Source organism: Symphalangus syndactylus, chromosome 22 (assembly GCF_028878055.3).
Source record: "Symphalangus syndactylus isolate Jambi chromosome 22, NHGRI_mSymSyn1-v2.1_pri, whole genome shotgun sequence".
Classification (NCBI taxonomy): domain Eukaryota; kingdom Metazoa; phylum Chordata; class Mammalia; order Primates; family Hylobatidae; genus Symphalangus; species Symphalangus syndactylus.
Window position 1 is genome coordinate 24034697 of NC_072444.2, and position 12159 is coordinate 24046855.

Consider the following 12159-nt stretch of genomic DNA (forward strand, 5'->3'; position numbering starts at 1 on the left):
TTGTCTTGGTTCCCTCCCAGGGTCCCATTAGAACACTGAGTCCCGTCCAGCCCAGCCCCCATCTTGCTTTGTAATTTAGGCCTGATTTCTTTCAATGATGCCTTGACCTTAACCTTGAGATAAATTACACCCTCAGTAGTTCCTCTCTTCCACCTGAATGGGCATATGATCTACCATGTTAGGTAGCATAAAACCCAGGTGACCAGTGGATACACTGAGATTTTTATTGAGTTTTTTTTAGGGATGACATTACTGTCTTCTTAAAGCTATTTTGACTCTGAAAAGTTTTGATCCTTTTGATGTGGCCAAAGGTTCTCCAATAAAGATACCATATATATATAATTTTTCTAATGTCCGAAACAGATTAAACGCTTTCCTGTATCACTATGAAGGTCACATATTAGTCAAACTTTACCAGTGTTTATGGAATGAGTGAATAAATGAGTTTTAGACCTTCACCCTATTATTAATTCTTTCACTTTCATAAATCCATATCTAATTTAATCACTTAATAAGAAGAAAGTTGAAAACTCAAAATCCGTATCTAATTTAATCACTTAATAAGAAGAAAGTTGAAAACTCAATCAGGGTTAACAGGGTGGAAGTTCAGGATCTAGTCGGATGTCATTTTCGGATTGGAAGTTGGTAATTGAGAAGGGGGTTGTGGTCAGAAAGGTCAATAAAACTCCTGAAGATGCACAAAAGATACCCAAAGCCCTGGCTCCTGGAGCTACTGCTTGATTCTGGCAGAGGTCCCAGCACCCTGCAAAGTGAGTCCAGATCTGGCAAGTCACCACTTATTAGGGACGTGCCCATTTGATCTGATGTTCTGTACAGCTCGTCATACAAAAGTCTGGAAGACACTAGCACATACACTGTGAAGGGAAGTCTCAGATGAGGGGAAGATTATAGGAGACCTTTGCTCGGTGTTTTTGGAATGTTTTGCATTGACAATTCTGTCCAGAGAAGGGAAAAAGGAGGAAAAACAAATGAAGCTTACCCACATGTACCTCTATGTACCTCTTACCATGCTGGACTTTCTTTAGTTTTGTTTTCTTTTCTCTTGTTTTTTTTTTTTTTTTTTTTCTTCTTTTTTTGATATGGCGTCTCGCTCTGTCACCCAGGCGGCAGTGCAGTGGTGTGATCTTTGATCACTGCAACCTCCACCCCCGGGGTTCAAGCAATTCTCATCCCTTGGCCTCCCCAGTAGGTAGGACTATAGGTACGAGCCACCACGCCCAGTTAATTTTTTGTATTTTTAATAAAGACAGGCTTTCACCATGTTGGCCAGACTTGTCTCGAACTCCTGACCTGAAGTGATCCACGCGCCTCAGTCTCCCAAAGTGCTGGGATTACAGATGTGAGCCACTGTGCCGGGCCGATTGCTGGACTCTCATGACACACATGGATTAGCCACAGTATCACAAAGGCCGTTTTTTTTTCCATAATCCAATTTATTTATATTATTGGTAGGGAGCTAATGTTGACGTCCCCAAGTTAGCAATTTAGTGGCTATACCGATGACAAACATTTCCATGCATCACATGGTCAACAGCATTTGCTCCTGGGTTCAAGCGATTCTCTTGCCTCAGCCTCCTGACTATCTGGGATTACAGGCACCCATCACCACGCCAGGCTAACTTTTTGTATTTTTAGTAGAGATGAGGTTTCATCATGTTGGCCAGGCTGGTCTCGACCTCCTGACCTCATGGTCTACCTGCCTTGGCCTCCCAAATTGCTGGGATTACAGGCGTGAGCCACCGTGCCTGGCCATTAACCATTCTTAAAATATCACATTGCATTCTTTAAAAGTTTTATATCTTTCATATACATAAAATACAACACAAACATTTATACTCAACTAGTATTTACATTGTAGTAAATTGTCTTTTCCTGCTCTGTTGCCCAGGCTGGAGTGCAGTGGCACGATCTCGGCTCACTGCAACCTTCGCCTCCCAGGTTCAAGCGATTGTCCTGCCTCAGCCTCTTGAATACCTAGGATTACAGGCGAATGCCACCATGCCCAGCTAATTTTTTGTATTTTTAATAGAGACGGGGTTTCACCATGTTGGTGAGGCTGGTCTCAAAATCCCGACCTGAAGTGATCTGCCCGCCTCAGCCTCCCAAAGTGCTGGGATTACAGGAGTGAGACACCATGCCTGGCCATGATAATAAATTTCATTTTATTTTATTATTATTATTTTTTTCAGACAGAGTTTCACTACTGTTGCCCAGGCTGGAGTGTAATGGCTCAATCTGAGCTCACCACAACCTCCACCTCCCAGGTTCAAGCGATTCTCCTGCCTCAGCCTCCGGAGTAGCTGCAATTACAGACATGCGCCACCACGCCTTGCTCATTTTTGGTATTTGAAGTAGAGAAGGGGTTTCTTCACGTTGGTCAGCCTGGTCTCAAACTCCCGACCCCAGGTGATCCGCCTGCCTCAGCCTCCCAAAGTGCTGGGACTACAGGCATGAGCCACCGTGCCTGGCTCATAATAGTAAATTTTTAAAAATACCATAAAATATAATCCTTGCAACACTAAATTACACCATCTGGTCCGATCTACCAGCAGATGGCACCCGAGATGTATGGATTGGAAATTTTGATCTTAGGAATGAATCCAGTCCAGAAATGCCCACCCTGCCCCCTGCTGGCTCCTGGGGCTCTGCTGTTTGGGGGAATCGTGATGAAGTTGTGGCAGAGAGTAGAAGAGGAGCCCCATTGCGTGCCCTGGGTTCTTGTTGCCTCCCTGTTATCAGGAATAGGAGGTGAGACTGAAAGATGAAAAATGCTGGGACGTCTGCTGACAAGAGAAAAAAGAACAAGATGTATTGATCTTACTGTATGCCAGGCCCCATGCCAAGCCCTAAACATGAACCATCTTATTGGATCCTACCAGGGTCCTATAAGCTGTTGGACATCATCATCTTCATTTTACAGGAACCTGAGGCTCTTGGCTAAGATCCCTGACAGCAGCACCAGCCCCTGAATCCTCAACAGGATCCTTCACTTGGGTGCCCATTATACAGGCTTCCTCAGCACAGGGAAGGTCACTCATCACCCACAGGCACTTGATCGTTATCCACCCTTTGATGATGTGAGATTCCAGAACGCGCTGCACTAGTCTCTTCCTTGATAGGGGGAGAGGGGAGGTGTTATGAGAAAATCTCTCATTGATCTGACCTGGCTCCCCAAAAAGATGTAACTTTTTAAATGTCAGATGGAAATATTTAAAAAGTGTTACATGCCTGTATAGTTTTAGTATTTTAGTTAAAGGGAAAGTGGCTGTCTTTACCGGCTACAACCAGTTTAATTCAAGAAGGGCTGCTAGTCATCAGGGGAACAAGCAAGTGTTGGTGCTGCCCAGAGCCTCCAGCTAATACACAATACGGACATCCCCTTCCAGGGCAATGGGAAGAGAGTGGCTCCTTGTGCAGTGAAGATGACGTCCACCAACTAAGGCTTCTGGAACCATGTGGAGACTCACAAGGAGTGGCCGGCTCTCAGCATCTCGCTAGCAGTGAAAGACCCTGAGAAGAAGGTGCTTTCCATGTGGATTGGCTCACTGTTCCTGCCCACTAATGTTCCAGGCCCTTGGTGTCCACCTAGTGTGTATTCACCCACTGAACAGCCACAGAAACTAACAAAGAATTAACAGACATCTAAAGAAGTGAAGAACTGGGCCGGGCGCAGTGGCTCACGCTTGTAATCCCAGCACTTTGGGAGGCCGAGGTGGGCGGATCACGAGGTTAGGAGATCGAGACCATGGTGAAACCCCGTCTCTACTAAAAATACAAAAAATTAGCCGGGCGTGGTGGCAGGCGCCTGTAGTCCCAGCTACTTGGGAGGCTGAGGCAGGAGAATGGCGTGAACCCGGGAGGCGGAGCTTGCAGTGAGCCGAGATCTCGCCACTGCACTCCAGCCTGGGCGACAGAGCAAGACTCCGTCTCAAAAAAAAAAAAAAAAAAAAGAAGTGAAGAACTGGAGGCCAAGCATGGTGGCCCACGCCTATACTCCCTGCATTTTGGGAGGCCAAGGCAGGAGAATCACAAGCTCAGGAGTTCCAGATCAGCCTGGGCAAGACAGCGAGGCCTTGTCTCTACTAAAAAAAAAAGTATCCAGGTGTGGTGGCTCACACAACTGTAGTCCTAGCTACTCAAGAGGCTGAGGTGGGAGGATCGCTCGAACCCAGGAAATTGAGGCTGCAGTGACCTACGATTGTGCCACTGCACTCTAGCCTGGGTGACAGAATGAGACCTTTAAAAACAACAACAAAAAAAGCCTGACACAGTGGCTCACACCTGTAATCCCAGCACTTTGGTAGGCCTACTTGCGTAGATCACCTAAAGTCAGGAGTTTGAGACCAGCCTGACCAACATAGTGAGGAAACCCTGTCTCTCTAAACACAAAAATTAGCTGGGCATGGTGGTGTGTGCCTGTAATCCCAGCTACTTGGGAGGCTGAGGCAGGAGAATCAGTTAAACCCCAGGTGGTGGTTGCAGTCAGCCGAGATGGCACCATTGCACTCCAAACTCCAGCCTGGGCAACAAGAGTGAAACTCTGTCTCAAATAAAACAATGGGAGGAAACTGATTAAAATAACCAAATTTCATTTAAATGCCTTGATTTTCTTGGGCTGCATCTTAGTGATTGGACAACTCAGTGCCTTTTGTTTTTTCCATCAATAACTGAAGATTCCTGAGGCTTAAACTGGAAAGCAGGTTATTTGATAATAGAGGACACCAGACAGTTTCCACTCAGTTCCCCTTTATTTCTGTTTCTTTACAATCGTCTATGCAAGAGTAACTCCCTCATGCATTCTCAAGTCTGAATTCCACCCTAGACATTCCCATTCCCATTTTCGACTGTATAGGACAGAGGTCCCCAAAGTCCCTTTGAATCCAGATCAACATTTCCCCCAAGTCCGGCCCCTGCTTGATCACCTTTCCTTTCCCACTTTCAGAGCCCATGTCTGAAACGATGGGTTCTGTGCTCCTTTTTTAGGATGTACCTAAGACCTAGGTTTTAGTTTCCAAGTGTCCAGAAGAAAGCGTTTGACATATCCATCCAAATAGGCAGGTATTCGACAGTAGCATTGATCTGCCTCCAGGTCATAAAATGACCTGTTGCCGCATTGAGGGCAGTAGTTAGTACGGAACAAGATCCTCTTGGGGTGCCTTAAGTCCCTCACTCTCTTCATCAGCTCAGCCCTAAGTTGGGCAAATCTGCTCCAGCAGAGAGTACCACCAGCGTCATAACTCTCCCGCGGGGCAGGATACAGCTCCAGGCACAAGTTGTTGAGTCTGATTGTGTGGCACAGCAGGTTGTCCAGGGTGGCCATGGAGATGGGATTTCCACAGAAGCTGAAGGTGGTGAGCTCATAGCAGCGGCTCAGGGCAGGCAGGATGGCGTTGACTTGGGAGTCTACGATGCCACAGTCATCTAAATCCAGGTATTCAAGGGTGTCTGCAACTTTTTCTAGGAGAACTTGGAGAGGCACAAGACTGAAATTGGCCAGTCGGATGCCCCTCAGGTCCAGGGTCTTTAGTTGACTGATGCTCGGGCACTCGGATAGATGCCTCAAGTCTGATTCCAAAAGCACACAGTTAGTTATTGCGAGGATCTTTAATGAGGTCTTCAGACAGCTGGGGAGAGAGAATAAGAGGTGAATTCTGGGGAATCATAAGGGTGAGTGGAGGGTGGTGGGGAATGGCTTCAAGGTGATGGACGGAGACCATTTTTGCCCAAGCCCAGGGTCATTCTGACGGCCTGATGGTCAACACTTAGGATGATGCATGAAGAAGAGCTTTGCCACTAAGGTCAATTCCACTTTAGGCCCCGTGCTGTAACTCACACCTGTAATCCCAGAAGTTTGGGAGGCTGAGACTGGTGGATTACTTGAGATCAGGAGTTTGAGACCAGCCTGGCAATCCTGACAAAACCTCCTCTCTACTAAAAATGCAAAAATTAGCCAGGTGTGGTGGTGGGCACCTGCAATTCCAGCTACTTGTGAGGCTGAAGCAGGAGATTTGCTTGAACCCAGGAGGTGTAGGTTGCAGTGAGCAGAGATCATGCCACTACACTCCAGCCTGGGTGACAGAGCGAGACTCTGTATTAACAAAAAAAAAAGAGAAAAAATTACTCCATTTGAGGCTGAGTCATTTCACCATCATCTATAGGAATGGATCAAGTTCACAGAATCCCTAAAGCTCCCTTTCCTCATCTGTCAGGCAGAAAACCACATCTCTGGGCCACAGGAGCCCAGTGGAGATGCAGGCACAAGGGGCAAATCCAAGCAGGATCCTGCAACATCAGCTGGGGTGGGCAGGCTGCAGGTGTCCCTGACACGCCTGTATCATCAGCAAACCTTCTATCACCTTCACCATTCTTTGTGCCTGCTCCCTGACCCTGTTTCAGAATCATGCATTACCTAGGTATTTAATTTACCTGGAGCTCAAAACAACGTTTTACAACAGGGAATTAGAGATGGGATCATTCATGTTCACTAAACTGTGGGGCACAAAGCTGATTTTCTGAAATGTGCAGGTTTGCTGAGCATTCCCCTCTTCAGTGCCCACTTCACTTTCCTACTTCCCATCATCTTGTTAAAAATTATCTTGTTGGCTGGGCGCGGTGGCTCATGCCTATAATCCCAGCACTTTGGGAGTCCTAGGTGGGTGGAAAACCTGAAGTCAGGGGTTCAAGAATAACCTGGCCAACATGGTGAAACCCTGTCTCTACTTAAAATATAAAAATTAACCAGGTGTGGTGGCCCACGCTTGTAATCCCAGGTACCCGGGAGGCTGCGCAGGAGAATCGCTTGAACCTGGGAGGCAGAAGTTGCAGCGAGCTGAGATGTCACAACTGCACTCTAGCCTGGACGATCAAAGTGAAAATCCATCTTGGAAAATAAAATTATCTTGTTTGTTTTTACTTTTATTTATTCATTTCTGACAGGGGTCTTGGTATGTTACCCAGACTGGTGTTAAACTCCTAGGCTCAAACTATCCTCTTGCCTCAGACTCCCAGTGCTACGATTACAGGCATGAGCCACCATCCCTGGCCTAGTTTTCATCATCTTAACTTAGACACACGTCCTCAGGCAGAATTCAGAAAGGCACCCTCACTAGATCTGAATCTCCCAGTAGCTAGCTTCCTAGCATGGCAGCCTCTCTATAGCATCTCCCCTAACTGATCCCTCTGCCTCTATTGAGATGGTTGCATGATACATATTTTACGACAGGGCTGCCAACAGGACAATGCATGGACATGCTAGTATCCCCTTCACTGTTACATCCTCATAGGCTGGCTCGCAGTAGATGCCCACTAGCGTTTACTGTAACAGGCTCTGCTGTGGTCTGCGGAGAAAGCTCACCACCCTCCCTCACCTCAGCAGCTGGTCCAGGTGGCCTTCGAGGAACGAAACAGAGTTCATAGAAAGCTTTTGGAGGTAGCGCAGCTTGAGGAACTGAGTGGTGAACTGGGTAACAATCTGCTTCTTCTGCTCTGGGGAAGTGTAGGGAGAGACATCCATGTGGGAGAGAACGAGCTCCTGAAGATTCTTCATCTGGCCCAGGTATGGGGTAAACTGTGTCAGCATGGGCAGTGCCCACTTGTAATTCACTTCCGCCTCCTGGATACAGTCTAGGTTCACCATTTTCAGGATGCTTCTGACATTGTGGAAGGGTGTTCCCAACATTTTCAGCTTCTTACAGCACAGGTGTAGTAAATCTTTCCTCTGCTTGACCCACAGAAGGAGGTAGGTGAGGTATTCATCCAGAGTCCTGTTCTTGAGCCAAAGGTCTATGAACACAGTCAAGGGCTGCTGTCCTCTCATCCTTGGACAGTCCTGCATTGCTTTTCTGTTCCTCATGGCAATGGGGAAGCACCCATGGGCCATGGCTTCAGACCAAACCATCCAGAAGTTGTCACAGACATCCTGTAAATCCAGCACTTGAAGTTTCCACCTCCTGTGGGAAAATAGAGGTGAGACTGAGAATTTAAGGACTCATTTCTGAACTTAAACTCCACATCCTGGATAGCAGCTCCTCCCCTCCCTGCTTCTTGTCCCTCTGTCTGACTTTTCTCCACCCTGTTTTCCCCTTGCATCCTGCCCACTTCCACAGTTTTTTTTTTTTTTTTTTGAGACCAAGTCTCCCTCTGTCCCCCAGGCTGGAGTGCAGTGGTCTGACGTCAGCTCACAGGAACCTCCACTTCCCGGGTTCAAACGATTCTCCTGCCTCAACCTCGCAAGCAGCTGGGATTACAGGAGCCGACCACCATGCCCAGCTCACTTCTGTGTTTTTAGTAGAGTTGGGGTTTACCATGTTGGACAGGCTGGTCTCAAACTCTTGACCTCAGCCTCCCAATGTGCTGGGATTACATTGTGAGCCACTGTGCCCGGACCAGTTCTCACTTTTCATGGTGGCTTTCAGGGCCATTAGAGGAGAGCTTCCTGTTACCTCCATGGACCTTGGGTGGTGAGCAGTGCTTTCCCTGAGGAGCTGGGGAATGGCCAAGGCCTCTCAGCTTCCTCACCACCACCATCCCCCCTTGGGCCTCCTCACTTGTCATGAGCCAGCTGTTCCTTCTCTTGCACACCTGGGCCCTCCCCACCAGCCCACCTGGGCCACCTCACCTGGGACGAACCCTGTGGGTAAGCAGTGCATCAAGCCCATCCAGCACAGCGTGGAAGGTGTCCAGACAAGGCATCTTCATCAGAGGCCTCAGAGGGAGGCGGCGGAAAGGCCAGGCCTGCACCATCAGCTTCAGGGCCTCATAGCGTCTCCTGTTGAAGGCCTCCAGGAACAGTGGGGGGAAAAGTTCTGTGGGCAGCTCCTCCAGGGTGGAGATGGCCAAGGCCTGGTCCCTCAGCAGACTCCGCCCCGCCAGCTCCAGGAGTCTGGGTGGAGTCCGGGTGCTCATCTTCATGAATCTGCAAGGAAAACTTCCAGAGGACAAACCCAGAGAAAAGGCATCACTCTCAGGCCAAGCCCATCAACCTCATCTTCACCCACGGCCAAAGTCACGGCTCTGGCAATGGTGAAAGAGTCCTCAGTTTACTCCAATTCTACGCTGTACTCAGTGGCCATTAAGCCAGCATTCTGCCTCTGCTGCATCAGCATGAGCCTCTCCCAAGCAGTGAGGAGGCAGGGCCACCACTAGCCCTTCCTTTGTATCCAGTGCTCATCCAGTGACTAGTGAGTATGGAGGAACCTGAAAGCTAATCCTTCCCACCGTTGGGGGAAATTACTAATTACTCAAGGTTCTAAAACAATGGGGATGGGAATGTCACACGCCTACATGCCTACATTCTCAGTTCCTACAAATAAGCTGGTTGGGAACATTCATGGGGCATCCCTAGAATAGGTTCTATTTGTTTTATTTTCATTATTTAAGCTTTCTTTCCCTTTCTATCTCTTTCTTCTTTCCTTCTTTCCCTCTCTCCCTCCCTTGTTTCTTTCTTTCCCCCTCTTTCTCCCTTCTTTCTTTCTTGTCTTCTTTCCCTCCCTCCCTTCTCTCATTCTCTCTCTCTTTCTCTCTCTCTCTCTCTTTCTGACAGGGTCTTGCTCTGTCACCCAGCCTGGAGTGCAGTGGTGGGATCTCGGCTCAGTGCAGCCTTGACCTCCCAGGCTCAAAGGATTCTTCCTCCTCAGCCTCCCAAGTAGCTGGGACCACAGTTATGCATCACCACACCCAACTAATCTTTTATTTTTGGACTTTTCGTAAAGACAGTGTATTTTGCTATGTTGTCCAAGCTGATCTTGAATTCCCAGTCTCAAGCAATCCACCCACCTTGGCCTCCCAAAGTACTGGGATTATAGGTGTGAGCCTCTGCCCCAGCCTCATTATTGAAAATTTCAGTGAGAAGCTTTGAAACCTATGTGACACTGTTACGCATCATTTGCAAGATAGATGCTTCCAATGCACACCTCTTACACATATTAAAAATGAACCACTTTGACTGGGTGCAGTGACTCACACCTGTAATCCCAGCATTTAGGGAGGCTGAGGCAGGTGGATCATCTGAGATCAGGAGTTCAAGACAAGCCTGGCCAACATGGTAAAACCCTACATCTACTAAGACAGCAAAAATTAGCCAGGTGCAGTGGTCTGTGCCTGTAGTCCAAGCTACTAGGGAGGCTGAGGCAGGAGGATCACTTGAACCCAGGAGGCAGAAGTTGCAGTGAGCTGAGATTATACCACCGCACTCCAGCCTGGGAAATAGGCTAGATTGAAAAGAGAGACAGAGAGAGAACTACATTTGATTAGACTTCTTAATCTCTACCCAGTTAAACCTGATTGGATTTATGGCTTTCTTCCAGATTAACTAATCGAATTAGATATTCATCCATGAAAGTGAAAGATTTAGGGATAGGGTGAAAGTCCGGGACTCAATCACTGATTCCCTCCACAAACATGGAGTTTGACTAATATGTGTCCTTCATAGTCCTGAGTGTGAGATAGGGAAGGGTTGAATCTCTTCCTGATATTAGACAGAAAGGAAAAAAGCTTGAAAGTATCTTTGCTGAGGGATCCTCGGCCACCTCAAATTTATCAAAATATTTCAGAGTTAAAAGAGTTTTACAAAGACAGAGATGACAGTCCCTAAGAAAACACAATAGAAATCTTCATGTATCCAATGATCACCTGGGTGGCATAATTTGTTTTGGTGTTGAGGGAGCTTACTCTCACTTCGTCGTCCAGGCTGGAGTGCAGTGGCGCCATCTTGGCTCATTGTTACCTCTGCCTCCGACATTCAAGCAATTCTCATGCTTCAGCCTTCCATGTAGCTGGGATTACAGGCGTGCACCTCCACACCCATGTCTCCATTTGGGTGGAAGAGGATGGGATTGGTGTACAATTAAGGTTAAAGATCCTTTTTGGTTAAGATTTTGTTTTTGGCTGGGCGCGGTGGCTCATGCTTGTAATCCCAGCACTTTGGGAGGCCGAGGCGGGTGGATCACGAGGTCAGGAGATCGAGACCACGGTGAAACCCCGTCTCTACTAAAAATATAAAAAATTAGCTGGGCGTGGTGGCGGGCGCCTGTAGTCCCGGCTACTCCGAGAGGCTGAGGCAGGAGAATGGTGTGAACTCGGGAGGCGGAGCTTGCAGTGAGCTGAGATTGCACCACTGAACTCCAGCCTGGGCGACAGAGCGAGACTCTGTCTCAAAAAAAAAAAAAAAAAGATTTTGTTTTTGTTTTTTGGACAGGGTCTCTCTCTTTTGCCCAGGCTGGAGTACAGCAGTGGTGTGAGCATGGCTCACTGTAGCCTCAATCTTCTGGGCTCAAGTCATTCTCCCACACCAGCCACCCAAATAGCTGGGACTACAGATCCATGCCACCATGCTCGGCTAATTAAAAAAAAAAAAAAATGTAGAGGCCGAGCACCAGTGGCTCACGGCTGTAATCCCAGCACTTTGGGAGGCCAAGGCAGGTGAATTGCTTGAGGTCAGGTGTTCGAGACCAACCTGGACAGCATGGTGAAACCCCCCCTCTACTAAAAATACAAAAATTAGCCAGATATGGTTTCAGATGGCTGTGCTACCAGCTTCTCAGGATGGAGACTGAGGCATGAGAATTGCTTGAACCCAGGAGGTAAAGGTTGCAGTGAGTTGAGATCGTGCCACCGCACTCCAGTCTGGGAAACACAGCGAGACTCCATCCCTGTCCTCAAAAAAAAAAAAAACCTTGTGTAGAGGAGGGTTTTTGTCATGTCGCCCAGGTTGGTCTCAAACCCCTGGGCTGAAATGATCCTCCCACTTTGTCCTCCCAAAGTGTTGGGGTTAAAGGCATGACTCACTGCTCCCTTCAAGAATTTTGAAATGACATCAACCAAAGCACAATCAACTTTTTTGAAATAAAGACAGAACTGCATTTAAAGGAAAAAATTCAAAGCTTCAAATTGTTCACATGAAAAAAGAAAAAGGACAGGATATAGCTCTGTGCCATGGTAGGCTGCACGGTCAACATCCCAGACCGGCTGTCTGTAGTCAGATGGGAGTGTCCTTCCAGAAATTAGTGACTTACCAGATCTGGATGTAGTTTAGAAGGTGCTCAGACCTCAGGAAGAAACAAGTAGGAACTCCAGGCTTGAAGACGTTGGGTCTCTCCTGTGGGTCTTTAGAAGCTTTTATTGACCTTCTAATCACAACTC

General features: G+C 47.6%; 1 protein-coding gene across 1 annotated transcript; it reads right to left on the reverse strand.

The window, feature by feature from the left end:
- Positions 1-4748: 4748 nt before the first annotated feature.
- Positions 4749-12159, reverse strand: LOC129472233 (PRAME family member 15). Its single transcript, XM_055261647.1, has 4 exons — positions 12033-12159; positions 8639-8947; positions 7389-7970; positions 4749-5645 (listed from the first exon to the last, which is right to left on the reverse strand). The coding sequence occupies exons 2-4, from the start codon at positions 8929-8931 to the stop codon at positions 5012-5014; spliced, it is 1509 nt and encodes a 502-aa protein (XP_055117622.1). The 5' UTR covers positions 8932-8947; positions 12033-12159; the 3' UTR covers positions 4749-5011.